The 23,138-nt window shown below is 56.0% G+C and overlaps 11 protein-coding genes across 11 annotated transcripts; 5 read left to right on the top strand and 6 right to left on the bottom strand.

The window, feature by feature from the left end:
* Positions 1–198: 198 nt before the first annotated feature.
* On the top strand, positions 199–1,194 carry FA10DRAFT_86326 (hypothetical protein). The gene is made up of 4 exons (XM_025525747.1): positions 199–454; positions 508–606; positions 672–729; positions 783–1,194. The coding sequence occupies exons 1-4, from the start codon at positions 371–373 to the stop codon at positions 1,055–1,057; spliced, it is 516 nt and encodes a 171-aa protein (XP_025379381.1). The 5' UTR covers positions 199–370; the 3' UTR covers positions 1,058–1,194.
* Positions 1,195–1,384: 190 nt separating this feature from the next.
* FA10DRAFT_285072 (hypothetical protein) lies at positions 1,385–4,344 on the top strand (the record flags this gene model as incomplete). Its single annotated transcript, XM_025523962.1, has 9 exons — positions 1,385–1,512; positions 1,571–1,725; positions 1,779–1,837; positions 1,900–2,024; positions 2,080–2,200; positions 3,662–3,961; positions 4,021–4,046; positions 4,116–4,223; positions 4,284–4,344. The coding sequence occupies 9 exons, from the start codon at positions 1,385–1,387 to the stop codon at positions 4,342–4,344; spliced, it is 1,083 nt and encodes a 360-aa protein (XP_025379380.1).
* A 168-nt stretch (positions 4,345–4,512) lies between these two features.
* FA10DRAFT_265981 (40S ribosomal protein S8) lies at positions 4,513–5,844 on the bottom strand. The gene is made up of 3 exons (XM_025521293.1): positions 5,603–5,844; positions 4,975–5,315; positions 4,513–4,913 (listed from the first exon to the last, which is right to left on the bottom strand). Exons 1-3 carry the CDS (start codon positions 5,785–5,787, stop codon positions 4,807–4,809), a joined length of 633 nt encoding a protein of 210 aa, XP_025379379.1. The 5' UTR covers positions 5,788–5,844; the 3' UTR covers positions 4,513–4,806.
* A 193-nt stretch (positions 5,845–6,037) lies between these two features.
* FA10DRAFT_265980 (hypothetical protein) lies at positions 6,038–6,809 on the top strand. The gene is made up of 2 exons (XM_025521292.1): positions 6,038–6,080; positions 6,143–6,809. The coding sequence occupies exons 1-2, from the start codon at positions 6,052–6,054 to the stop codon at positions 6,765–6,767; spliced, it is 654 nt and encodes a 217-aa protein (XP_025379378.1). The 5' UTR covers positions 6,038–6,051; the 3' UTR covers positions 6,768–6,809.
* FA10DRAFT_265978 (transcriptional coactivator/pterin dehydratase) lies at positions 6,787–7,506 on the bottom strand. Its single transcript, XM_025521291.1, has 3 exons — positions 7,051–7,506; positions 6,937–6,972; positions 6,787–6,865 (listed from the first exon to the last, which is right to left on the bottom strand). The coding sequence occupies exons 1-3, from the start codon at positions 7,366–7,368 to the stop codon at positions 6,791–6,793; spliced, it is 429 nt and encodes a 142-aa protein (XP_025379377.1). The 5' UTR covers positions 7,369–7,506; the 3' UTR covers positions 6,787–6,790.
* Positions 7,507–7,692: 186 nt separating this feature from the next.
* FA10DRAFT_271517 (glycogen synthase) lies at positions 7,693–10,050 on the bottom strand (the record flags this gene model as incomplete). Its single annotated transcript, XM_025523102.1, has 3 exons — positions 7,693–7,953; positions 8,013–9,901; positions 9,966–10,050. 3 exons carry the CDS (start codon positions 10,048–10,050, stop codon positions 7,693–7,695), a joined length of 2,235 nt encoding a protein of 744 aa, XP_025379376.1.
* Positions 10,051–11,206: 1,156 nt separating this feature from the next.
* On the top strand, positions 11,207–11,987 carry FA10DRAFT_228714 (LOC495270 protein-like protein; the record flags this gene model as incomplete). Its single annotated transcript, XM_025518762.1, has 5 exons — positions 11,207–11,287; positions 11,367–11,452; positions 11,520–11,679; positions 11,738–11,777; positions 11,842–11,987. Coding segments are annotated over 5 exons (513 nt in total), but the record flags the coding sequence as incomplete, so codon positions are not given.
* A 104-nt stretch (positions 11,988–12,091) lies between these two features.
* On the top strand, positions 12,092–12,792 carry FA10DRAFT_86087 (hypothetical protein). The gene has a single exon (XM_025525746.1). The coding sequence runs from the start codon at positions 12,197–12,199 to the stop codon at positions 12,683–12,685; it is 489 nt and encodes a 162-aa protein (XP_025379374.1). The 5' UTR covers positions 12,092–12,196; the 3' UTR covers positions 12,686–12,792.
* Positions 12,632–13,645, bottom strand: FA10DRAFT_265975 (putative RPL43B-60S large subunit ribosomal protein). Its single transcript, XM_025521290.1, has 3 exons — positions 13,579–13,645; positions 12,995–13,202; positions 12,632–12,920 (listed from the first exon to the last, which is right to left on the bottom strand). Exons 1-3 carry the CDS (start codon positions 13,610–13,612, stop codon positions 12,884–12,886), a joined length of 279 nt encoding a protein of 92 aa, XP_025379373.1. The 5' UTR covers positions 13,613–13,645; the 3' UTR covers positions 12,632–12,883.
* Positions 13,646–13,755: 110 nt separating this feature from the next.
* Positions 13,756–20,918, bottom strand: FA10DRAFT_278792 (hypothetical protein). Its single transcript, XM_025523487.1, has 3 exons — positions 20,590–20,918; positions 14,093–20,514; positions 13,756–14,030 (listed from the first exon to the last, which is right to left on the bottom strand). The coding sequence occupies exons 1-3, from the start codon at positions 20,777–20,779 to the stop codon at positions 13,896–13,898; spliced, it is 6,747 nt and encodes a 2,248-aa protein (XP_025379372.1). The 5' UTR covers positions 20,780–20,918; the 3' UTR covers positions 13,756–13,895.
* Positions 20,919–21,002: 84 nt separating this feature from the next.
* On the bottom strand, positions 21,003–22,700 carry FA10DRAFT_292955 (hypothetical protein). The gene is made up of 4 exons (XM_025524408.1): positions 22,229–22,700; positions 21,925–22,164; positions 21,595–21,864; positions 21,003–21,513 (listed from the first exon to the last, which is right to left on the bottom strand). Exons 1-4 carry the CDS (start codon positions 22,665–22,667, stop codon positions 21,155–21,157), a joined length of 1,308 nt encoding a protein of 435 aa, XP_025379371.1. The 5' UTR covers positions 22,668–22,700; the 3' UTR covers positions 21,003–21,154.
* Between the last annotated feature and the right edge of the window lie 438 nt (positions 22,701–23,138).

The raw sequence follows: 23,138 nt of genomic DNA, 5'->3' as shown, positions 1-23,138 counted from the left end.
TCTGAGGCTGAGAGCTTCGATGTCATCGGTAAAGACTGACTGCTCTCTGCTGCGCACGCGCATATATTCTGACATCTGGGCACTTTTCTGTAGGCACTCAGCTGTGGAACTCGTCGCAGACTCTACAGAACGACCAGTTCGGTGATGAGCAGCGCTTGCAGCTCGTAGCAAATAGTTGAGTGAAATTTGTGTCTCACACTGTAGCAAGCCAATGTAGTGTTTCTCCTTCAGTCCGCTATGCAGCTGCTCTCCTCGTTCAAGCCGCCTCGTTGGACGACCAAAGCGAATTTGGTAAGACCTACCTAGCTCCGAGAGATCAATATGTGCTATACAAACCTTGTTGCCCTTCATAGTCGAGCAGAAATGTTTTATGGTTCTGTCAATGGCCGCAAGCGCTTCAGCTCTTGCCAACCGACAGGAAGACGCCAGAGCGCTCTTAGAGGAGGCCGCCAAAGTGACTAGGCTTCTCGTGTCAGCGCACCTTTCGCTAACTTTTCGCTCCCACAGTACGAAGGCAAGATCTCTAATCGTCAAAATCAAGAAGTCACAGCACAGGCGATGAATGCTCTTGTCATCTACTATCTTGCTCGCTTCCGTTACGAGCGTGTGAGTTGCACTTGGTGGATTAGCTTGACCTTCAACTCTCATTGAATCATGGGACTGTCTCTCAGTGCGGTCGTGACGAAGACGGCCAACAATTAGCTGAATACGCTCTCGATAGGGCAAGCGGTAAGTCATGACCTCCGTCATCCGCGACAGAGGCTAATGTTGTCATCTCTAAGAACATTTTCTCAACAGTGATAATGATCTACAGGTAGTTTCTTCTGGTGAGAATCGTTCCTTTGTGCTGAAGTATCTTTCAGCTTGGCATAGAATTGTCGACTTGCTTTATCGAACATGGTGCAACGCTGCTCGAACAAGCCCTTGTCCAGAAGGGCGAGAAAGGCGAAATGTCGAGAAGGGGCGTCGATCCGGCCGTCAAATACCTCCGCGGAAGTACTACAATCCTGGATCGGTTGGACAACAGATCGAAGTTGCGCGCTCTGTTACAAGTTAGTGGAGTGGGCCTTTCGAGAATCGATGTAGAGCCTGAGACGACATTTGAACAGTGCGAAGGCCTTCGAAAGCTCGGTCAGTGGACATTCTTTTCGGTTTCCATGCATGGCTGATGGTTGAATCCCACAGCGAGAGCCTTATTTGAGCGTCAAGACGAACAGAGAGAAGACCTCTCAGCCGCCGAGGCAGCATTGAGTGCTCTCTATAGTCTCTACGAGCAGATTAACGACCCTAGAGGGCTTGACGAGGTGAATAGATTGCTGACATGTAAACATGTTCCAGGCTGACAGTCCCTACACAGCGACCTTTGCTTCTGCGTCTCAGCATCATGCAGTCTAGAGGCGTTTCGGACCCCGACATGCTCAAAGAGTTGGAAGTGACGCTTGCACGTATCTCCGTTACGGAAAAGGCACTCGATAGCATCGCAGACTTGATCCGGGCAAGAAAATTCAACGAGTGGGTCCTTTGTAAGGTACAGCTCTAGAAAAGCAACTCTGATCCATACAAATCACAGAGGATTTTCAGCGACCGCTATGAATATGGTCATGGAGCGCCTTCTCAAGGAAAAGTTGACAAAAAGATTGGTGCCGAAGCTCACGCTTATTGCTTTGAATGCGCTACTCAGCGGAGAAACCAAGATCGCGATACAGCTCGGAAAGTTTTTTGATCGTGAGTCTTTCGTCGGCCAAGAATGCTGAAGCGCAATTGACCTCGCCCGATAGTCATTGTCGAAGATGCAGAAGTGGAGATCTCTGAAAGCGAAGCAGGCTCTTGGCAATTAGTCAGTAGCAATCATAGCGAGAACGAGATGGGCATCACTCAAGCTTGAGACATGTTCTCAAGATCCTGTGGCAGAACGGGGATCAGCGACTGGACGGCTCCAATCATTTCGAGGCTTTGCGCATCTTCGAGCTGGCGATTCACAAGCTCTTTGCTAAATTCTTAGCAAACTCTACAAAGATTCGCAGGTGAGAGCACGAAAGTGGAACGGAGCCGGTGAAGCTGCTCAACACCTACCCGTAGAAAGGTGGCCTTGATCTATATTCAACAGGGCGAGCTTGGAAGCGCGGAAGAGGCTCTTGCATTATGCCAAAGCCAGTACAAGGTCGAAGCTTTGCATCAAATCCTCCTCTTCATCATCTTTGTCCGTCGAAGGGACGAAGAAAAGGCTCTGTCCTCAATAGAATCGATTTGTAGCGCTACCGACTTTCAAAGCACAATGCTTCCGCTTGTAAGCCCTTGAAGAGTGTCTGAGTGAATTGGTAGCTGACCCCTCTCGCAGATTGTGACTGAGGCAAAGAATGCAGAGATGGAAAGCGCGATCTTGCAAGGCCTTCACAAAATCTCGATCTTGCTCGGGCAAGACGAAGCGCTTGCCAAATTAGTTGATGCTGCTGCAATCGGGAGGTGAGTCTTTCGTTCTGACGCTGATAATCGCCAGCTCATGTTGCCTCAGGAGCATTGTCATGTTTCTTATAAAGGAAGGGGAAGCAGACCAGCTGGAGTAGGTAACGTACAGAAAGAGAGAGGGTTACAGCTCATAATTTAACTTCTACAGCTCACACGGCATCGAAGTCTTGCTGCAGAGCCTCGAGACCAGTGAGAGACAACAATTCCGGTCCGAAGACCGTTCTTGACTGATGACAGCTTCAAAAGGCCAAGCTGCATTTTCCCGATGTGTCTCGGCTCAGGTCTCAGACGAGTGTCAGAAGCGAACGATCGAGGAGATAGAATGGCTAGCAAAGACAGGTGTGCTATTCAACGTCGGTAGAAACGTTTGTAGGTGGCTGATGTGCATGTTTCTGTGTTCCAGTCTATTGTGCTGCCATTCAACGAAGCGAAAGCCTTCCGCCAGTCATCTTCAGGCAACTTTTTGACCACGTTCAGAAGGTGACCGTTCTAGCACCTTAATAATCATACTGCGCTGATACAGAGCCAGCGCCTCAGCTCTGCGAGACCCGCCGCTGTTTTGAAGCACAATTTCCGAACCTCGATATGAAGAAGATAGAGCAAGGCACAATACTGTGCCTTCTCGTCGGCCACGTTCAAATTGCTCGCTCCATCGCGGAAGAAGGGGAGACAGTGAGTCGATTGCAGCATCGCGTTAGAGAACGAGAACAAAAGGCTGAGGTCCGCGTCGTAGAGGCGGGCAGCATGGAGAAAAGTCTCGGAGTTTTGCGACAAGGCAAGCCTTATCGTTGCTGAGGCGCAAGACGATGTAGAGAGCAGAGACGAATTGCCTGTGCGTGTCTACCTCGTGCTCTCCTGGTTCGAGACTGACATGCATGGGGCACACCAAAGCAAGCCTTGATGTTGCTTGTTGTCAAGTGCCTCACAGAGCTCGAGGATTGGTCAACGGTCGGGAGCATGATGCAAGTGAGGAGACATCCACGACCTGTGGAAAGGAATTTGCTGAAGCGTATCTTCCGTGTGTGCAGAGCGCAGGCGAGCACACTACAAATGAGCTCTGGGAGGGTCTCATCAGAATCATCTCTTCAAATCAAGGGACGCCTCCCGAGCTTACCAGGATGTCAATCGAAGCGAGTTCACTCTTGCTATGATCTAATGCAGCGACAGATTGGAATGACTGACCTCTCTGACCTAGATGCTCTTGGAGCATCTCTGGCAGAGCAATATCGACCAGGAAGGCCGAGTACTCACGACCCTCGATGGTCCAAAGATGGCCTACTGGTTTCGCACCCTGCTCGTCTGCTCCTTTGACTTACCGCACGGCCAGGAGCGGACGGACAAGGTGGCGGAAATCTTCAAGCTGGTGTCCGATATCGTTGCCGAGGTGAACAAGGCCATTGAGCGAAATAAGGAGGAGACAGAAGGTCAAGGCCCAGATGACGCTGGACCAAAGGCGCTGCCTTTGGACGAAACCCACTGGTTTTGCGTGCAGGCGGTCAGTAGTCTTTCCTGCATCGCCAAAAAAGAAAGATTAGCTGACGCCACCTTCGGCAGTGGAATACTGGTCTCGAGTACAAGGAGTGAGTGTGGTCTTCATCAATATTGAGCCAACGACGCTGAAATTTGCACTACGAAATCTGCAATGCTAGCAACGGAGACGTTGAAACTGGCAAGAACTTGTGCAAGCACGCCATCAAGATTGCAGGGGCAGAGCCAGGTTGCGCTGCGCGGTGCAAGATTTTCATGACCCAGTTCAGGTGAGAGAGAGACAGGAAGCAGGGAGGAATCTGAGGAGATCGTCACACTCTTCTCCTCAGCGTCATTTTTGAGCAGAAAGCAGTGGCAAGCGTGGCGTCCACGATACTGAGCGACGATTGAGACCGCACATCGCGAAGAACGAAACGTATAGGAGCCCCAGGAACTACTGCTTCCAAAGAGCCCAATGTAGAAGAAGACTCTCATCTCACAATACGATCTAGAATAGCCATTTTGGATTGGGTTCGTAGCATGATTTTGATGACATGAAACGTGAAAGGGAGCTGGATTCCCTTTTGGTCCAGGATCTCCCCTCCGACATCCCGCTGACCCGGCCACTCCTTCGGCGCCTACGCCCTGTCGTAGACGCGTTGGGAATGAAGAAGGGCGAAGGATGACGAGACGAAAAGAGGGGAGACTGGGAAAAAAAATGATGCCGTCACGAAGGACGACAAATGAGAGAGTACACAAATTGGTTGGTTTAAGAGCACAGGGTCGACCGAGTTCGATAGTTGAGGGTGATGAGGTGAGAGCGAGAGAGGAGAGACAAACGAGAGCAAGGCGATGGCGGCGCAAGATAGCCGCTTAACCGTGCTTAGAGCTACGCGAACGGAGCTGACGGACGTAGTGCTCGAGCTCGTGACCCTCGAGGATGTATCCATCGGCGCGACCGCTCTGGCCTGGCCTCGAGCCTAGTGATAAAGGATGAATGTCAGTATGTTGCTGTGAGAGATAACGAGCCAGCCAACTCACTGATGCAGGCGTACAGCCTACCGCTGCCGAACTGCTGCTCGACGAGAGGGTCAAGGCCGCTGGTCTTCTGCCTGTTCTCGAGCTTCTTGGTAACGTGGTAGCTCTTCTTCTGGGCCTCAACCTCCTCGGCAGCACCCTGGCCGGCAGCACGACGCTTCGTCGTGACGGGCTTGCCGTAGTGCTTCTCGAAAGCGACACGGAAGGGAGTGGCATCGATCTGGATGATGGCGTTCTTCACCAGGGTGTTGGTCCGCACAAGCTCGTTGTTCGAGGCGTTGAAGACGACACCGAGGATACGAGACTTGGACGTGATGTTCTCCGAGCCCCAAGCGAAGTTGCCGCTATTCCAGATGTCAGCATCACTCTCATCTCTAATCTGCAAACCCTCGTTGGATCTGGCTTTGTGTAGATTCCCCTCCTTATCGTCGTCCCAATTCCACGCCCGTCAACCACCTGCGACGGTCGCTCGTCCTGTCCTCGACCACAGGCACCCTCTCCTATTAACCTCATGCATTACACCTCTTCCCAGAGAGCGATTTGTCGTCCATGCCCGCATCCGATCCCCTATACGATTGACCCCCTGCGTCCAGCCAACCAGTCCAACGAGGGCGAAGCTCACGAAACTCACCTCTCGAGCCTCAGAGCCCTGTACTTGAGGTTGCCACCCCTGACACGGACGGCATGGATCCTCTTGCCTCCAATCCTCGTGTTGGCGGCCTGGCGACCCTTCTCGTGGCTACGCTTCTTCTTGTAGTCCTTGGGGCGAGCGCCCGAGGCGGACCTCTTGTGACGCGAATCACGAGTAATACCCATCTTGTGTCTGTGTGTTGTCGACGACGGCGAAAGAGGGCGGCGGAGAGGAAACGAGGTCGGCGGCGGTCGTTGTCCTTGACGTCGTTTGGCGAATGAAGAATCTCAAAAGCAGCAGTCAATGTCTGCTTTGGCCCTTCCCTCTGCCCCTCCCATTCGTCTGGTTCACGTGCATTAAATCTTTTTGGCTGCGGTCTTGATCGCGTGGCGAGAAATTCGCACGGGCCATATATTTTCCGTCTTTAAGGTTTCGATCCACTCCTCACCATGGCTGTCAATTGGACGGGAGGGAACAAGTTGGTGACCCCCCTGCCGACTTGAGTAGCAGCGTCTATTCTGATCATGTATTCTTTGCCAGGCACATACCCAATGCTAAGGCCCGTGGCTACTACGTGCAACCGTACGTGAGCGCTCGAAGAGGCCTCCCGCCTACGTTGGTCGATCGCACTGCAGCCGTTCCTACTTCTTTCTATGACTCTCTGTCACTCACTGCCGAGCAGGACGATGACTGTTCCCTAGACAAGCTTCGGTGTAGCGTCGACCTTGAACAGGCGAGACAGAGTCTCTTGAAGCGGCCAAACTGGACTGCCTTCCCCTCAGCGGCCCCTCGCATTCGCGACCATCGCCCTCGAAAGCGCGGCTCGCGGAACAACGCATCCGCGCGGCTTCGAAGTGGCAGGGGTGACAAGTCGTTTTTCTCAAACTCTCCCGATCAGTCTCTCACTTCGTCGCCTGAGAAGAAACGCTTGTCTCTCTCCTTCTCCGGCCCTAGGTCTCCGTTCACTTCCAGCGACGCGCTTTCTCACCGGCACTCTTCATCACGGGGAGCAGCAAAAGCATCGAGCCCAAAGCGTCTTTCTACTCCTCCGTCGCACGCAAAGGCGTCGTCGAACAGCAAAGCTCCGAGAAAGCTCACGAAAGGAAGCTCTCATGTCTCATCCCCAGTTCCACATCTTTCAGCGTCCCATTGTCACGACCAGTGATTAACACCAGCACTGTTTCCACTCTACTTCTTGAGCCCTTGTGCCGAAGAGGCAATCTCATCCGTCTTTGCTGCGCATATGAAATCATTCTCGTGAAGCTTTTGTCCGCCGAATGAATCAGTCAGCTTCTTCCCCGCCTCTCTCTCTCTACCCCGTTCTTCGGACTCACCCCGTTGATCGCGTGCGTCCACCAAAGCACAGTCACCTATCCAAAATCCATGTCCGTCCAAACTTGAGCTCTCTTTGCCTCACAGAAGCTATCAGTCCAGCCCCACAGACTCACCTTCCCCCACTCTGTGATCAGGGCCGGATGGTGCTTCTCGACCTCGGCGACCTCATTCCCGACCCGCTGCGCAAACGCCTGGGCCGTCTTGAAATTTCTAAAGCGAAACGCCCGTCGGAGCACATCGACTCCTGGCGGCGAGAAGGGCTCGAAGCTGCCGATCTGCCATGGCTCTGCCGAAAGGTCCGGAGTGTTGCCGAGCTGCGCGAGGAGAGAGGCGTAGGACGTAGAAGCGACGGGCTCCGACGATGCGTTGCAGGCCTTGCACGACGAGGAAGCTAGGCCAGGCGACGAGGGCGACGACGATGACGACGCCATCCTTGCTTGCTGCCGCAGTGGTGGTACCAGGATCCGTGGTGATGCTGCAAAGGGATGTGACACTGCTCTCAAAGCTGTCGCCATAAGTCGCCTTCAGACCGCGCTGATTCTGGTTAGAGGTCAAGTTCTGAGTGGAGGTGTCGCGCGCTCGAGCCAGTCAAAGACTCTAAAGTAGGAAGAACTTGACATTTCTGAAAAGAAGGCAAGGTACAAGTGGTGAGACGGACATCTTGAAAAGAGGGTGATGATATCGTGCGATGGAGGAAGAACATCCAAGATAAGTTAAGGCTATGGACAAGAAGAATGTGATTAGGTAAAGATAGTCTAGCTTGCGGTGCCGTTTCCGTTGACGTAGCTATGGTTGCTCAAAGCCAGATCAGCCTTGTCGAGATCGCCGGCCGAAAGCGTCTTGGGCCCAAGTAGACCAGGCGTGCTCGCCCCGCTCATGCTTCCCACGGACGTCCCACGGTTCCTCGTCTTGAGGACAAGAGGAAGGCGGAAGCCCTCCTCATCTTCATCCTGCTGATTGATCGCCTGCCAGAACGACGAGCCTCGGTAGTCGCTCGTGCTGAGACCTTGCATGTCCTGTGACGAAGTAGGTGAGCTCGACAGTAGGGCCAAAACAAAAGAGAAGGCCACCTCACCTCTGCAAGTGTGCCAAAGTCGCCCGGGGTTCTGACGCCGCCAAAGCGGGGCGAGCCGGGCATGGAAAGGGGCGGGGGAACCTTTGCGCTTTCATCAAAGTAGCCTGCCTCGTCTTCTTCATCGTCTTCAAAGGAGTCGGGGTAGGCGCGGCGCAGAGCGAGCTGGCGAGCCTTTGCATATTCAACGCCCAAGCTCTTCCAGTCGAGGAGATCGCTGAGCCTCTCGCAGCGGTTGCGCTGGTTGATGCGCTGCCGCCTCGTCTTGTTGCAGAAGTCAACCATGTAGTCGGTCAGCTGGTTGACGCTGTCCTCGACGCTCTTCATGCGGCGGTCGACGATGTAGAGACCGTAGTCGGATGTGTTCTCGAGCGTCTCTTCGAGGAAGCATCCCACGCCCGACAGGTTCGTCGTGATCGAAGGGATGCCCATGACGGTGCACTCGGCGGGCGTGTAACCCCAGGGCTCGTAATAGGAGGGAAAGACACCCAAGTGGCAGCCTCGGACAAACTCCTCGTAGTCCAGGCCCAAGATGGGGTTGTTGGCGTTGAGGAATTCGGGGTGGAAGACAATCTTGACACGATCCGTAGATCGGTTGAACAGCTGTACTCGTCGAATTTGGTTGAGGATGGGGTCGTTTGCATCGTCGGCCATGTTGTGCGTCGTGACGGGGGGCAGAGAATTGCGCTTGAGGGCAAAGATACGCCGCTTGAGCAGAATCTTGTCTTCCTCCGACAACAGTGTCATGGGGTCGACAATATCCATTCCGCCTTCGCCAGCGTACCTGGCCGTCCGCTCAAACAGCCTCTCACCAATGCGCTTCTGAATCTCGTCGACGGTGTCGCGAAGCTGCTTGGTGACGGCCTGACCTTTGAGCGCTTCAATGGTGTATGAGTTGGTGGCTGCCGGCATGATGATAAAAGCAACGACGGTGGTCTTGCTCTTGGCTTGCTGAAGCCGGTAGTTGAGTCTGGCGAGCGACTCAATGAACATGTCGACGCCCTTGTTGCGGTACTCGTAACGTCCCGCCGTGAAGAAGTAGAGAGTGTTCTCGAGGTCAAAGTCATAGTGACCGTAGAAGTGACCCTTGATAAACTCGTTGATCTTTGCCTTGCTCAACGCATGCAGATTCTGGAACTCGTGCATGGCCGAGAACTTGACAACGTTGAGGCCGTTGGGGAGGACGCCATCGGGCTTGCGTTTGAGCAGATGCTCGCTCTCATAAGCGGTGATGTGCGACACAGTGGTGAAGACGTCAGCACAGTGGGCAGCAGATCTCTCGATGCAGTACCGGTGGTAGATGCCTCGCTTGCCCGCCTCGTGGTCCACGTCGAAGTATTGGAGATTGTTGTAAAAGTCGACGCTTCCAGCACACAGGTAGCGGCCGAGAAGGGTGGCGTGGGTCGTGAAGATCGTCGTCACATCGATGCGCCGCTTACGGCACAGGGGAATGGCAAGGCCGGCTTGCCATTCGTGAAAGTGGGCAATGATGGCCCGGCGGCGCTCGTGAATGGAGTATTCTCCAAGGAACCACGCCACGAGATAGCCAAAGATGAGCGTCTCGTTGGTCTCGTGGTCGCTTGGAGGCGTGGGGATACCGGCCAAGTTCCACAAGTCGCCCTTCCACTCGTCCATGCGGTGGTACATAGACCCAGTGTCGAAGAGGAGCACCTTTGGCGCGCGTTCGATAAGCCAGCGTCCGTACAGGAATTTGACGCCGCGATCCCTCATGCTGTCGAGCGTCTTCTTCATGGCCGGATCCTCTGGCTCCATGGCTTCTACCTCCATGGGCGCCGTCTTGTACGACAGAGGGCCGATGAGGCAGTAACGGCTCCCATATTCCTGCGCGGTCACGGGCGCCTTTGTCTTGATAACTGTGTAGATGCCGCCCACTGCGATGATGAAGTCAGCAAGTCAGCCTAAGACCTAAATCAAACCTGATGGCAGGGCACTCACCCTTGTTGGCCACCTCCCAGGCACACTCAAAGAGGAGGGGGTTGTGGACATCTCTGCCCCGTCCGTCCTGCGACATCTGCGACATGATGTCTGGCTCTGGACTATGATGCTGGGTCGAGAGATAGGCGTCTAATTTGCCTTCGAAGGAAGAAGAAGGGAGAGAGGAGAGAGGGTCAAATGTGGGGAAAACGACGGCGCCGCAAAGGCAGAAGGGAGAGGAGAAGGGACAATCAAAAGTTAGTTCTGCCGCGGCAGGATTGCAAAGCCTAGAACATGAATGAATACAACACACCTATTCCCTTCGACTGTTGATGATCACACCTGCTTTGCGAGCCGTGCTAAGCCTTGCGAGAGTGTCGATGCTGCTTTCGCAAGTAGAGGCGAAAGGGGCAGGAGGGCACGAAGGGGAGCAACGGGGAAAGGCTGGTGGATGTGTGGGAAAAGGAAGGTCTGGTGAGCCTTAGCTGGCGGGCGGAGTTCGCGATGCGGTCGAGCCCACCCATTCGCTTGTGGAGCAGCCACTTCCTTAGCCGCGTAGTAAAGTCTTTAGATTTTGTATTCGGCTTGTCAGAAAGCGTTCCTGCCTGTCGTCATTATATCGAAATTGGAGCAGGCTAGCAAATGCGCCCGAGATTTTTTGTAATTGAGCTTTCGTCGTCTGGGGAAAATTCACCGTTGCTCAACCTCTCATGAAAGGCTAGGCGCCGCCAAAAGCATACCTTTTAAGCACCAAGAGCGACGCCGCGCAGCATAGCTAGGAAGAGATGCTTTGACCGGAGCCTACATTGCCGAGACTCACCGGGCTCTACCAAGTCTATTTACAAGTGTGCCGATAAATTGATCGGTCATCGCCGATACTTCATCTCACTGCAACTCTTGGTATAGCACTCAGAGAAGGCCCTTATTCTTGGTTCTGGCCTGTAAAGCGAGGAGAGACATTCCGAATTCTTGTTCCCAGGTCAAAGAACTCTGTACGAACAAGGTGAATGTTTTTCGCGCAGAAGCCAATTCGGCCGAGATCCTAGCCCGGTCTGAGAGTCTCCACGCTGGCTTGAGCTTCGTCTAAACTATTCCATTCGCTATCAAATCATGGTCCATCTCAAGAAGGCTCTCGGGGCGGTGGCTGCCGCTTTCATGTTTGCACCTTCGGTCAATGCACAGGCCAAAATCACGCACCAAGTGAGTGATCTTGGGCCACCTATCTTGTTTTGGCTCCATTTGCTGAAAACGGCATCTGGTAGGTCTACTTTGACATCACCCACGGCGGCAAGGATGTGGGCCGGATCACGATGGGCCTTTACGGAGACGTGGTGCCCAAGACGGTGAGTGGTCTTCCTTTGGTCTCAGGCCAGGACGAAGAAGGGGAGTCTCGGCGCTGACTTTGGACCTTACACTCATCAGGTCGACAACTTTAGGAAGCTCGCTACTGGCGAGATGGGCTTCGGCTACCAGGGTAGCTCGTTCCACCGTGTCATTGAGGACTTCATGTGAATCATTTCTCCAGCCTTCTCTGAAGGTGCCCTTCATCTGACGAGCCCTTCTGGCTTCCCTTAGGATTCAAGGTGGTGATTTCACCTCTGGCGATGGCCGAGGCGGAAAGTCGATTTATGGCGAGCGGTTCCCCGACGAGAACTTCTCGCTCAAGCACGAGGGCCCCGGCACATTGTCGATGGCCAATGCTGGCAAGGACACCAACGGAAGCCAATTCTTCATCGTGAGCTTCTTCCCTCTGCTTACTCGTCCTCGCGGGCTTACGCAGTAGCTTTCCACAGTGCACCGTCAAGACTTCCTGGCTCGATGGCAGGCACGTCGGTGAGTCTGACGCAAAGAGGAGCTTGTCTTCAACTTCTGATCATGTTTCCTGTCTGCGCCACAGTCTTTGGAAAGGTAGTCGACGGAATGGACGTGGTCCGCTACATCGAGAAGGTGCCCAAGGGCTACGGGGACCGGCCCGTCGAGGCAGCAACGATCAAGGCCAGTGGCGAGCTCCCAGTCGCCGAACATGTGAGGGATGAGCTTTGAGTTTCGCTTTGCTCTTGTCAGAGGACCTTTCTCTGGGCGGACGGGTGTCATTCTTCACAAAAGGAGAGAACGTGGGCAAGAGGTTCAGACGTCTCCCTTCCGGACCTTTGACCTTTCCTACCTTCTCTCTCTCTTTCTCCCACTTCTTCCCAACCCTGTTTCGGCCCTCCTTCTTCGTTTCCCTTGTCTACTTGATCTGATAAAGAAAAATGTCAACCCTCTCTCCCTCGCTTTTCTCCCGTGTGTCTAGGTTGCCCAAGTCAGCGGGCCCGACCCTGCGCCTCTTCCGGCAAAAGCCCCGGCAGAGACCCCTTCCAAGGACACCAACGTCGTCATCCTGCCCCCTTCGGTCGCCGATGCCATCCTGTCCAAGCAAAAGGCGGCCAAGCACAGCCAGCAGCAGGCCGCGCTCGAAAAGCAGCCCACGCACCAGAGCTCGACGCTGCTCTTCCTCTTTGGCTTCTTTGGCCTCATCATCCTCGGGAGCTACCTCGTTCACCGGGCCGGCGGACCTAAGGCCGTCGAGATGGCGTTTGACCGAAGATGGGCCCAGTTCAAAGACACCATCTTTCGACGGAGAGGGGATGGGACAGGCCAGCGGGGACGTTACTCAATGGTCGAATCTGGTCTCCCTCGATAGAATGGTCTTTCTTCTGTTTCTTTCATCTTCCTTCATCTCCACTCTCCATCTCTCATAATCTCCTTGTAATCTTCCCTCCGTGCTCACTCTTCGGTCGTCTCTTCCCCCAATGGTTATGGTGCTACAAGATCATATGCCAGATCGTATGTGGGACGGGTGCCATAGGAACAATGTGTATGAGTGTGTGGATGTGGGATGCGGAGCTGCTTGACGCAAGCCCTGCTTTTTTCGTTTCCTTTTGACAATGACGAAGACCTTAAGCCTCGGTCATCTCACGAAGACGACGGATGGTGCTGTTGGGCGTCGATGTCAGCACATGCAGACGACACAAGACTTGCTTCAGGAGCGGCAGTAAGACAAAACTCACCTGCGAACAGTCGCCGCGGCAGTCGTCGAAACGGTCCAGGCACCACCAGCAATGACCTTGTTGCAGCTCCTGCACTCCCAGATGCCGACAGCCTTGCGCTTGACGCTGTCCTTGCCGCAGAAGGTGCAGGTGTATCGGCTGTGCTGCGAGATCTCGATCTTCTTGATCTGACGACGGAGCGACGAACCGTATCGGACGCCGTACTTTCCTGTTGGGGTCGAAAGGAGAGACACTGTCAGCATTCATTCATCTCTCTCTTCTCTCGACATCTCTTCAGCCTTGTGCCATCATCCTCTCCCATCTCAAGAGTCTTGCCCCATTCAGCATCCTCGTTTCCAAGACTCCCTGGTACACCCCCGCAGATGGTTTCCTCTTCCCACTCGTCCATTCGCCTGAGCCGACAGCACTCTCACGGTCCCACGTCGAGTCGTCCTCTCTTCGCAAACCACCTGGCCTCCTTTGAGTAACCTGAAGCTTTTCCCTTCCTGCGCCGCATCCCCTTTCTCCCTTGCATCACCCATCCCACAGCGACATAACCCCTGTGCCCTCTCCGCACCACGACCGAGACGAGACGAGATACCCACCGGTGATACCGGCCTTGACCGTTCGCTTAGCCATCTTATCCTACGTTGTCCTTCGAAAGGGGGTTGGTGATAGGGTAAAGGAGGAACTTCCAGGCGTCGATTGAGACTCTCAGAGAAACGCGCGCAACTCTTGCTACAATTTGGAATTTTAGTTTTCAAATACTTGTAATTGAAACACTTCAAAATAATAGTTGCTTGAGCCGCAGCTAACTAAGTCACATGACCTCGTTTCGACCGCTCTCATGAGACAGGCACCGTGACGGCAGAGAGCTCTTCGCAAAGTCAAGGTGTCTCATTGCGTCAGCGAGAGGGGGAAATTACATATCTTGTTGTTGCTGTTGCTGCTGCTGCTGCCGTTCAAGGAAAGCCGTGTTGAGTTTTCTCGCAGCCATCTCTAGGAATGCCCTCCGTTCGTCAGTCTTGGGGAGCATGGTAGAGGAGCTTTGAATCGACTGTTGAAAGAATGGGACAGGTCAGAGCGAGCTTGAAGGAGAGGCGAAGGGGAGTGACTCACAATGATGATCTCTTCAAGTCGCTGCAGGATCTTCTGGATGGCCTTGGAGCCTTCTCTGACGAGTGGGGCCGTCTCGTGTGCAACCGAGGGAGGTGGTGGACCGACGGAACCTGATCGAATCGATGATGAGATGCCCCTCTTGTACCGTGAGGCGTCCGCATCAAGGTTGGCCGCTGATGCTGCCGAGCGCACAGCCGAAGAGGGCAGAGAGAGGTAGTAATCGAAGTGACGGTAAAGCAGGACGAGCATCATCTCGATTGCGTCGAGCGCAGTCATGGCAGACGATTTGAGAGCGAGCTTTCTCGCCTTGAGCTCCCTCAGGGCGAGGCTCTGTCTCTTGGCCGGTCCGAGCTCGTCTGGCAAGTCGTCGTTGCCCAGGGCATCGCGAACAATCTCGTCCCATTCGTCCAGACGAACGTTGTCAGCATTGTTGAGCATGCTCTGGGCCGTCTCCATGGAAACCAGCGTCCGGCTCAGCATCGTAAGCTGTTCCTCGAGCGCGGCCAGAGCAATTCCAAGGCTGGGCACAGCCGTCGACCGGTGATGTGCACTTCCGAGGCCGTACCTTCCTGAAGTCGTCGAAGCGCCGAGTCCTACACTCTCGCCGAGGTCGTCAGGCCCCGCAAAGAGCGAAGACTTGCCAGCAGGAACAAAGAGCGACGAGGTGAAGCAGGGCCGCACTAGAGGCACCGCCGTGTCGAATGATGTGCTCCCTGTCGATCTCCCGTGCGCCTCGCTGGCCTGCTCCAGGTAGCTGAGCATGGTTGAAACAAGCCTCGAGACGGTTCGCGTTGCCTCCAGGTCGAAGACACTCTCCGCATCGGCCCCTCCATCTTGGCCCTGACCAGGACCAAGAAGTACGCGCGTGGCGTCCTCCTCCTCTGACTCGGTATGCGGGAGCACCCTCGACCTCCAGCTGGCCGTGCACAGGAAAGAGGCAGCAAGCGCCAGCGTTGAGGCGTGGAAGCTAGACAAGGGATTCGGCGGCGACAGCGCGTCGTCATCGATCGAGGGCAGGACAAAGACGAGGATCGCAACGATAAGTTGCGATTGGCCAATCGCAGCAAGAGTGGTCGCATCCTGGATCGGTGCCTTGAGAGTCGTCAACAGTGTCCCTCGATGCGCCTCGAGGAAGGAGAGGGCCTGACGAGGAGCGCTGTGGAGCGAAGAGGAGTTGCGAACGAATTTTGACAAGGCAGACTGGCGAGAGACCGCCGCGGCACTCGAAAGGATGCTCACGGAGAGTTGCAGGACAGGTCCCAGCAGCGCTTCGTATCGCTCCACGGCTGCAGGCAAGAAGCTATCGAGATCGACAAACTCTTGGTCATCCTCGGGTCTGGCGGCCAGGAAGTCGGCCTGAGTGAGAATGTCAAAGATGCGAGCCTCAACGAGCCGGTCAGAGCCGTCGCGAGTGAGCGCGAGCCGGTTGAAGAAAGCCATCTGCGCCTCGTAGACGTAGAGCGCATTCAGGCTCGTCGGGTCTGGTCGAAGCACGTCTTGAAGGGACAGGTCCATCTCGCGAATGTTGGCCACAAAGCTCTTGAGGAACCCTTGCCTGCTCAGCAGCTCCACTGTCCTGCTGGTCTTTGTCGACTCGCTCGAGGGCGACTCTAGTGCGCACAGGCGGTCCAGCAGCGTAAACGCCACGGTCCTCCAGACATCAGCAGCGTCGAGCGCGTCCCTAGCAATGATGGGGACTAGACGATCAAGGCTAGAGGCGAGTAGCGCCCTCGACTTTGAAACGAGGGCCGAAGATGTTCCCGAGCGGGCACCTGTTCTGCTGATTGTCGAGAAGCCCGCCAAGGATGCCGAGTCGTCCATGTCGCCATCGACGAGGGACGCAGTCATCGTGGCGCCGTCGTCGAAAGCATCGTCAGAAGACTTTGGCGGCGACTTGACGAGCTGGAGGTAGTTGATCAACGCCGAGTAGAGATTGCCGCGCGCAAGGACAGAGGTGCCCGGGCGGATGAGCGCCGAGATGAGGACTCGAAGGACCGACACCAGGCGATCGAAGGGCAGGTCATCGACGTCGTCAAGGTCCAGAATGGCGGCTGCTGCCAGGCTGTTGCGGTGGTGACGAAGCTTGGTGAGGAGCGCCAGGACAGCCCCCGCAACCAGGTCTGACAGGGCCGGGTCACTCTCAGGGGTAGGACCCGAGAGCCTGGGCAGGAGAGCACCGAGGCAATCAAAGATGATGTGCGCCCGCGCATCAGGTCGGAGGAGATAGTCGGCCCGAGTGAAGACCATGTCCAGTGCATGGCACCAGGCTGTCATGGCGCCCCGTCTTGCGAAAGCGATTCCTCGGACAGCGTTGCGTGCGCACACGCGCTGCAGCACCAAGGTGGCGTCCTGTTCGAACAGCGCCTTCTGTCGCGCATCAACGAGCTGGCCTCTCCGCTCGAGCTCCCTTCGAGCTGCCGCAAGGAGCTCCAATGTAGCATGGATGTCGTACTCTCTCGGTCCCACATCGGCATCCGGCCGTCTTGCTTGGGAGAAGTTGAGGTTGGCCAACAAGGCGAAACTCTCGCCCTGGTTCTCCCGCTCGTCATGCCACTCAAAGTCGAAGCTTGCGAGCAGCTCCAGCATCCGGCTTGGTCGCTGCTCAATGTTGCTTCCTCCAGCGGTGCCCATCTGTGACGGCTTGACATCTTCTTCCTCATCTTCGTCGTCGTAAGTGTCCCCGGTGTTCTCGACGACGCCGGCACCGTGCAGAGTCGCAATGAGCCTGGCAGCTTGTGCCTGCATGCCATTGTTGAGAAGCGTGTGCAGTTCCAGTGCCGCTCCACCAAGCAGATGAGCTCTGATCTTGAGCGAAGCGACGAGTGCATCGACAGTGGTAGAGATATGGCCACCATCGGCGTAGGTGACATTACCAAGGGCACCCTCGCCCATTGTGCGCTCGATGGGATAGTACGACAGCGACCGCAGCTGCGCCACAAAGAAGTTCTCCTTGGTCCGCAGGTATCGCAGCGTGGCTGAGCTCGTGAAGGGATGCGTGCAAAGGCGCGCAACGAGGGCATGGCACTTTTCTGCGAAAGCTGGCGCTCTCTCGGCCAGGCTCAGCGACGAGTCGTCCGTCTCTGGTCGCATAAGGGATAGAATGTCGTGCAGAGCGCCAGGAGCGGTGTCTGTAGAGTCTGGGTCGGGTATGACCTGCTCTTCCGGACGAACTGCGCGCAGGTCAAAGCCGAGGATGAGATGAGCAACATTGGGAGCAGCGACGTTGGAAGCCGTGTTGGCCAAGAGCAGGTCAAGAATCGCCAGCCTGATTGCTTCACTGGCCTCGGTCGTCGGTGCAATGAGACCTTCGAGCTCGTCGCTGGCCGGGCCCGAAGCACCTTCCTCGTCGGTCTCGCCTGCAATCTGCAAGAGCGCCTGCGTCGCCTTGACATGCGAATCGACGTCGCCTCCTGATTCCGCTTCCAGACGGTCAACGCAACCAGCCCGGACACGGTCAGCCTCGTCGCTCATTTCGAGGAGGCCCACAAGCCTGTTCATCTTGCGGTGATAGCCCATCTCTCCAAATCGGTCGACGCTGCTGAACGCCGGGCTCTTGGCGATGAGGCCCAAGATGCGCACCGAGAGAAGCGCAATATCGTCGCGATCGCAATTGATGTAGAGGGCAATCTGCACCACTGTCTGGTAGGCGTGCAGCAGCCGGTTGTCAAGAGTGTCGTATGATCCCAAGTGGCCAACCTTGCCAGCGACATCGACGGCGGCAAACTGGACGCCTGACCCTGGTGCAGCGGCTTCAGCAAGGGTCGGCAGCAGCACCTGCAAGAACACGTCTTGAATGCGCAGGACCCTCTGGACGATGCGCATCGCATGGCGGACGGAGCTGGCGAAGAAGAGCGTCTTGGCCTGGTTGTTGTTAATGACTTCAAAGCCCGCACTCCCCGACCCATTGACATCGAGGACGGCCAGGACTTCATGGAAGAGCTTGGTGCCCGTCAAGATCCGCTTCATAATGCTGAAGCCGGGATGGAGGACGAGGCTCGCGAGTGTGGCCGCATCGGGGGCGCCCTGATCAGAGAGGAGTGCCGAGAGGTCGTACGAGACTAAGCACCTCTCGACGAAGTCCAAGCATGTCGCAGTCACCTGCCATCGCTCGGCCGGATTCGAGTACTCCCTCGCGCCGGCCTGAAGGAGGACAGTGTCGACCACAAAAGACACATAGGGCTCGAGACCCGGCGTGCGTTGGCCCTGTCCGAGGTTCAAGACGAGACCCTGGAACGGTGGGCCCGAAGACGGTGTCATCGCTCCATCGCTACCCGTCATGACTTTGATCGGGTCCTGTGCTCGAGCCGGAACGTGGGTGAGAGACTTGAGGAAGTTGACGAAACTCGTCGTCACAGGGTACATGCGTGCCGCTGTTTCAATCGTCTCGAGGTCGTGGTGCGCTCCTGTCGACAGTCGTGATCCACCGCCACCAAAGAAAGAGGAGCCTCCAGGCCCGACCGACATTCTTGGCGTCAAGCTCCTGTCCTGGCTGCTGCTGCTGCTGCTGCTGCTGCTCGCCCCAAGGGCCTGCGAGCTCTCAAGCATGGTCCAGAGCTGGGCTGCAATCTTGGCCGCATTGGAACCTGTAGGATGAGCAAAGGCAGCCAGAGCGTCCAGGATGGATGCCTTGAGCTCAATGTCGATAGGGCATGTATACAGGGCGAAGAGGCGCGGGATGATTTGGTACTTTGAGTGCTGGTACAGAGCCTCGCGTGCAGCGACGCTGTAGAGTGCGACGTTGCGGAGCAGGCGGAAGTATGCTCTGAGCAGGTACGCATCATTCGACGGCATCGACGGCGGTTCGACTCTGCCCATGTGTGTCATTCCCGACGATGGCGACCGGAAGACGTCAACATAGTGCTGGACCCAGTCAAAGAGGCGGCTCCACGAGGCCAGTCGGCCGTCCGAGACGTTATCGTGAGTACCATCGCCTGAAGACAGGAGTGTGTGGGCGTGCCAGGCGCTCTGGACACCGGCGCTCAAAGCCGCAAGCATCTCGAGGAGAGCGCGTTGGTGCCCCGTCTCTCGCACATCGACCGCCCAGCTGAGGAAGCGAGTGCCCTTTCCTTCGGGACCGAGCCAGAAGGGAAGGCCTGATTCAGGTCTTCTCTTGCAGAGCGTAGTGACCGTATCGAAAAGAGCCTCAATGTCGTACCGCCGATTGGTCACCTCCGAACCGGCCCGTGAAGCCTCAACACCTCGGCTCGCTGCAAACGCTGCGTCCTCCTCGGATCGTTGAAGTCGTCGAAGGAAGGGGAGCATGATCGAGGTGATGCGCAGCACGAGGTTTTGGACCTGTAGCAGGACGTACTCTTGGAACTCCTTGTCGATCTCCTCATCGCCAGTCGTGTCGGCTGATCCCATCTGCGCCACAGGCTCGCTGTCTCCCACGTCGTTCTCCTCGCCCTCCAGTGCTTCAATCTCCCGCGTCCGGAAGGCGAGCACCCGGAGAACGAGATAGTAGAAGGCATCGCCCTTTGTCGTTGGCGAGCCAGCAATGGCGTCGAGGACGAGCTTCTGAATGCTGTCTTCATGGATGCGCAGCTCGCTGGCCAGGCCTGGGTTCTGCTTTGTCGCTTCGACGAGGAACAAGGCCCACTGCAGAATGACGACGTTTTGCAACTGCGGAATCGCCCACTGCTTGCCCGTCAGCTCGGCATGGAGCTGCTTCATCAGACTGCGGTCCTCTGCGTAGTCGAGATGCGCCACTCCATCGAAGCTGGCGCCAACGTCCTCGTCAACCTCGAGCGCGCCAAGGAGAGCGGTGAGGACGTAGATGGTGATGGCATCTTGCTGCTGCTGCTCATCCTTGACGTTGCTGAGCCACCGCACAATGGCAAGCAGACCCTGGGCCGCGAGCATCCTCGAGTATGCCAGAAGGTAGAGGACGTGGCCAAGTCCCTGGCGCTCCTGCCGCATCATCTCGATGCGCCGGATCTGAATCTCGTCTCCGAGACTCGGTCCCGGCTGTTGCTGCTGTTGTTGCACGCCTCTGAATGACATCTGTGTCGCTGCCATCTTTGCCTTGACGTCGTCGATCTCCGCGAGGAGCCGCTCGGCGAGGTGGCCCTTGCGCTTGCTGCCCTTGTCATGCACGTCGATTGAGAGACCGAGGAGAGCGTCGAGAAGCTGCCTCATCTTTGCGCCCAGCTTGCGGGACGCGGCGTCATTTTCACGAGGCAGAGTTGCAGCGGCACTGACGAGCACGCGGAGGCAGTCGATGGCCGCGAGCCGCTCTCGGTGGTAGAGGATGCAGGCCACCTCGGGCGCGGGGCGGCCCCAGCGAGCTCGGCCGGCGAAACCAGCCTGGAGCAGAGAGGCGGCATAGCGCTCCGAGACGCCAAGCTGCTGCGCAAGGAGCAGCGACGACTGTGCAAAGTCGACGTTGAGCGAGTGTGTCACGCCATCGATTGACACTTTGCCTGCGGGTGGGGAGCGAGGGGAATTGTTAGCACGAATATCCAAGACAGGAGGCCAAGGCCCGCTGAAAGACGCACCGTCTTGAATCTCTTTTCTTTCGGCATCGCTCGGTGGCTTTGCTCTTGCCAAGTCGGCCAGGTCTGCCCGGGCGCGATCGAGAGCTATGTACCAGTCGTTGGAGTTGGCCGCTCGTGACGGGTTGGCGACCGTGTCTGTCAGCAGCCGGTGCAGCTTCTCGAACCGAGCGGGAGCGAAGCTGGCCGCCATGGTGGGAGGGTGCTGCAACGGCTCTTCCTGGCCCTATCTCTCTCACACTCTCTTCAGGCCCGAGAGCAGCCGCACGTCCCTTGCAATGAGAAGTCGAGAAGTGGTGAGAGGGCGCTGGCAAGACCGACGAGAAGAAACGCGGTCGATGTTTTTTCCCTGCTTCTTCACTTTGGACTTGCTCGCCCTTTTCCTCCACGCGTCTTCGCTAGCCTGTGTATAGAGCCCATCGTCAAAGCGTTACATTTCTCCTCGGACCACTCTGGAACCGATCAGACATGCACTGCTCATAGTAGGACAACAAGAGACATTGTGTAATGATGAGGGAGACCATTGTATGGGAAAAAGGGTGGGGAGAACATACGGCTCTCAGAAGCGTCAACACTTCTTGAGATTGTCGTACACGTTGAATGCGCCACTGTAGCCGTCTTTGCCCTGGCAGAAGCCGGAAAGCGTTTGGAAAAGGTAGTCTAGGTTCCTCTGTGCTGCGCAGCCGTACTTCTTTGAAGTAGCCTGCTCCATTGTCATACCGACCTCCCAGCCGTTGTAGGATCCGATGGCTTGGATGGCATTGCCATTGCTTGCATCGAGGAGGCTCCTGAAGTAGGCGGCGCCCTTTTCGATGTTCTTGCTAGGGTCCCAGCATGGGTCATTCGCGCACTTGTCAGGCGACAGCTGCATGATGCCAATCTCGCCATTCGGGCCTCTGAGGTTCGCGTTGCAGTTGCTCTCTTGCACTGTGGGCGAGAATGTATTAATGACCATGGTCAGCAGGCAGGAGCGTATTGGCAGCTCTAGTCACTCATGTTGCTACCCACTAGCGAAGCTCATCACTAGCATCGGAGGAAGGCCATTCTTCTCGGCGGCTTCCTTGAAGATGTCAGTATACTTCTGGCAAGGCCTGAATGTAGGGTTGGATGCGACCTGTTCCGGCGACGCCATCACCAAATCGCTAATGCCGACATTGGGAGGCTTCCAGCCGCCAGAGTTGATGCCGCAGTTGAGAAAGTCGATGGAACCATTAGGATGTTCTTTGGTAGCGTGAGGGTCTTTGCAAGGACACTTGTAGTCCTTTTCGGGCAACAAGCCTTCTCGGAGTGCCGATATCAGCGCAACTCATTGCTACCCACTCCCTCTGTGAAACTCACCGTGAGAATAGGTGCCGCCCGAATTTGACTGGTATGCGTCGTTCACTGTCTCGTCATTGGTAGCCGATGGTTTTGTGACAGCCTTGGCTTTGCTGCTCTTGGCGGGCAGAGACTCATTCGTGGTCTTGACGTCTGCTTGTGCATTCACACTGGAAGGAGAGTGGGAAGCCGTCTCGGGCTCTGATTGCTGAGGAGCTTCGAGGATGGGGCTGCTTGCTTGCTTGGGCACTGTTTCGACGACTGTAGTGAGGCGACCAGATCAGCGTGACTGCGTTGGCAAATGCTTTGGCATTTGTTGACTCACGAGCGCTATCCTGGAGGTGACTGCCATGCACACCTGATATCTTCTCGAACAGTGCTTGAATCTCATTGTAGGCCGTCGAGGCATAGTCGTCGGCCTCGTCAGCATCACATTCCTCGCTGTCGTCATCACAGTCTTCGTTATCCTCATCCTCGTTATCCTCGTTGTCCTCCTTCCCCTCGTTGTCGCCGGAAAAGGATTCGACCGACCTTTTGCCAGGATCACCGTCCGGCTCGGACTTCTTGACCTTACGTATCATAAAGTGAGGGCGAGGGTAGCCAAGTTGATGTCCGCGACGGGCAAAGACGGAAGAGACTGAAGGCACGGTGTGCAAAGATCGTAACTCGGGTGTCTTCTCGAAGCCCGAATTGCCTGCCAGTACGGAAGCCGACCCGTACAGAGATAGGGTGTAGACGAAGAAGGCGACGATTGTAAACTTCATTGTGCCAATCTGGAAAGAAAGAGGGGAGGGAGGGGGAGGGGGGTTGAGGGAGGGATGAGGGTGATGATAAAAGAGGGGTATAGGTTGGTGGGGGTAAGAGGGAGGAGGGGCGACGATACGATGGCGGTAGAGAGGGAGAACAGGAGGAGGAGCAATGGGTCGCGCTTGGGCGGCGTAGCATCGCAAGCCCTTGGGCCGAACGGAGTTCCAAGGATTCGCTCGAACCAGACGTAAAGTCGCGCAGAGTCCCTTTCTCCTATTGTGCCATTTATTTAGGAGGAGAAAGGTACGCCGCTGGTCTGAGCCGGGTCATCTTTGTTTGCAGGCTGTTCGCGGAGAAAGATTCGTGCCCTATCTTCATAAGCCCCCGCTCTCAAGCCCACGGCGCGGTGCGCATTCAATTCATGGGCCACTCTACCGCTTTCCCCTGGGTCAGCTTTCCTGCTACTGTCTGTCTAGCCCGCCAGCAAC

This window comes from Acaromyces ingoldii, assembly GCF_003144295.1.
Source record: "Acaromyces ingoldii strain MCA 4198 unplaced genomic scaffold FA10scaffold_2, whole genome shotgun sequence".
Classification (NCBI taxonomy): domain Eukaryota; kingdom Fungi; phylum Basidiomycota; class Exobasidiomycetes; order Exobasidiales; family Cryptobasidiaceae; genus Acaromyces; species Acaromyces ingoldii.
This window is presented reverse-complemented; position numbering and strand designations above follow the sequence as displayed.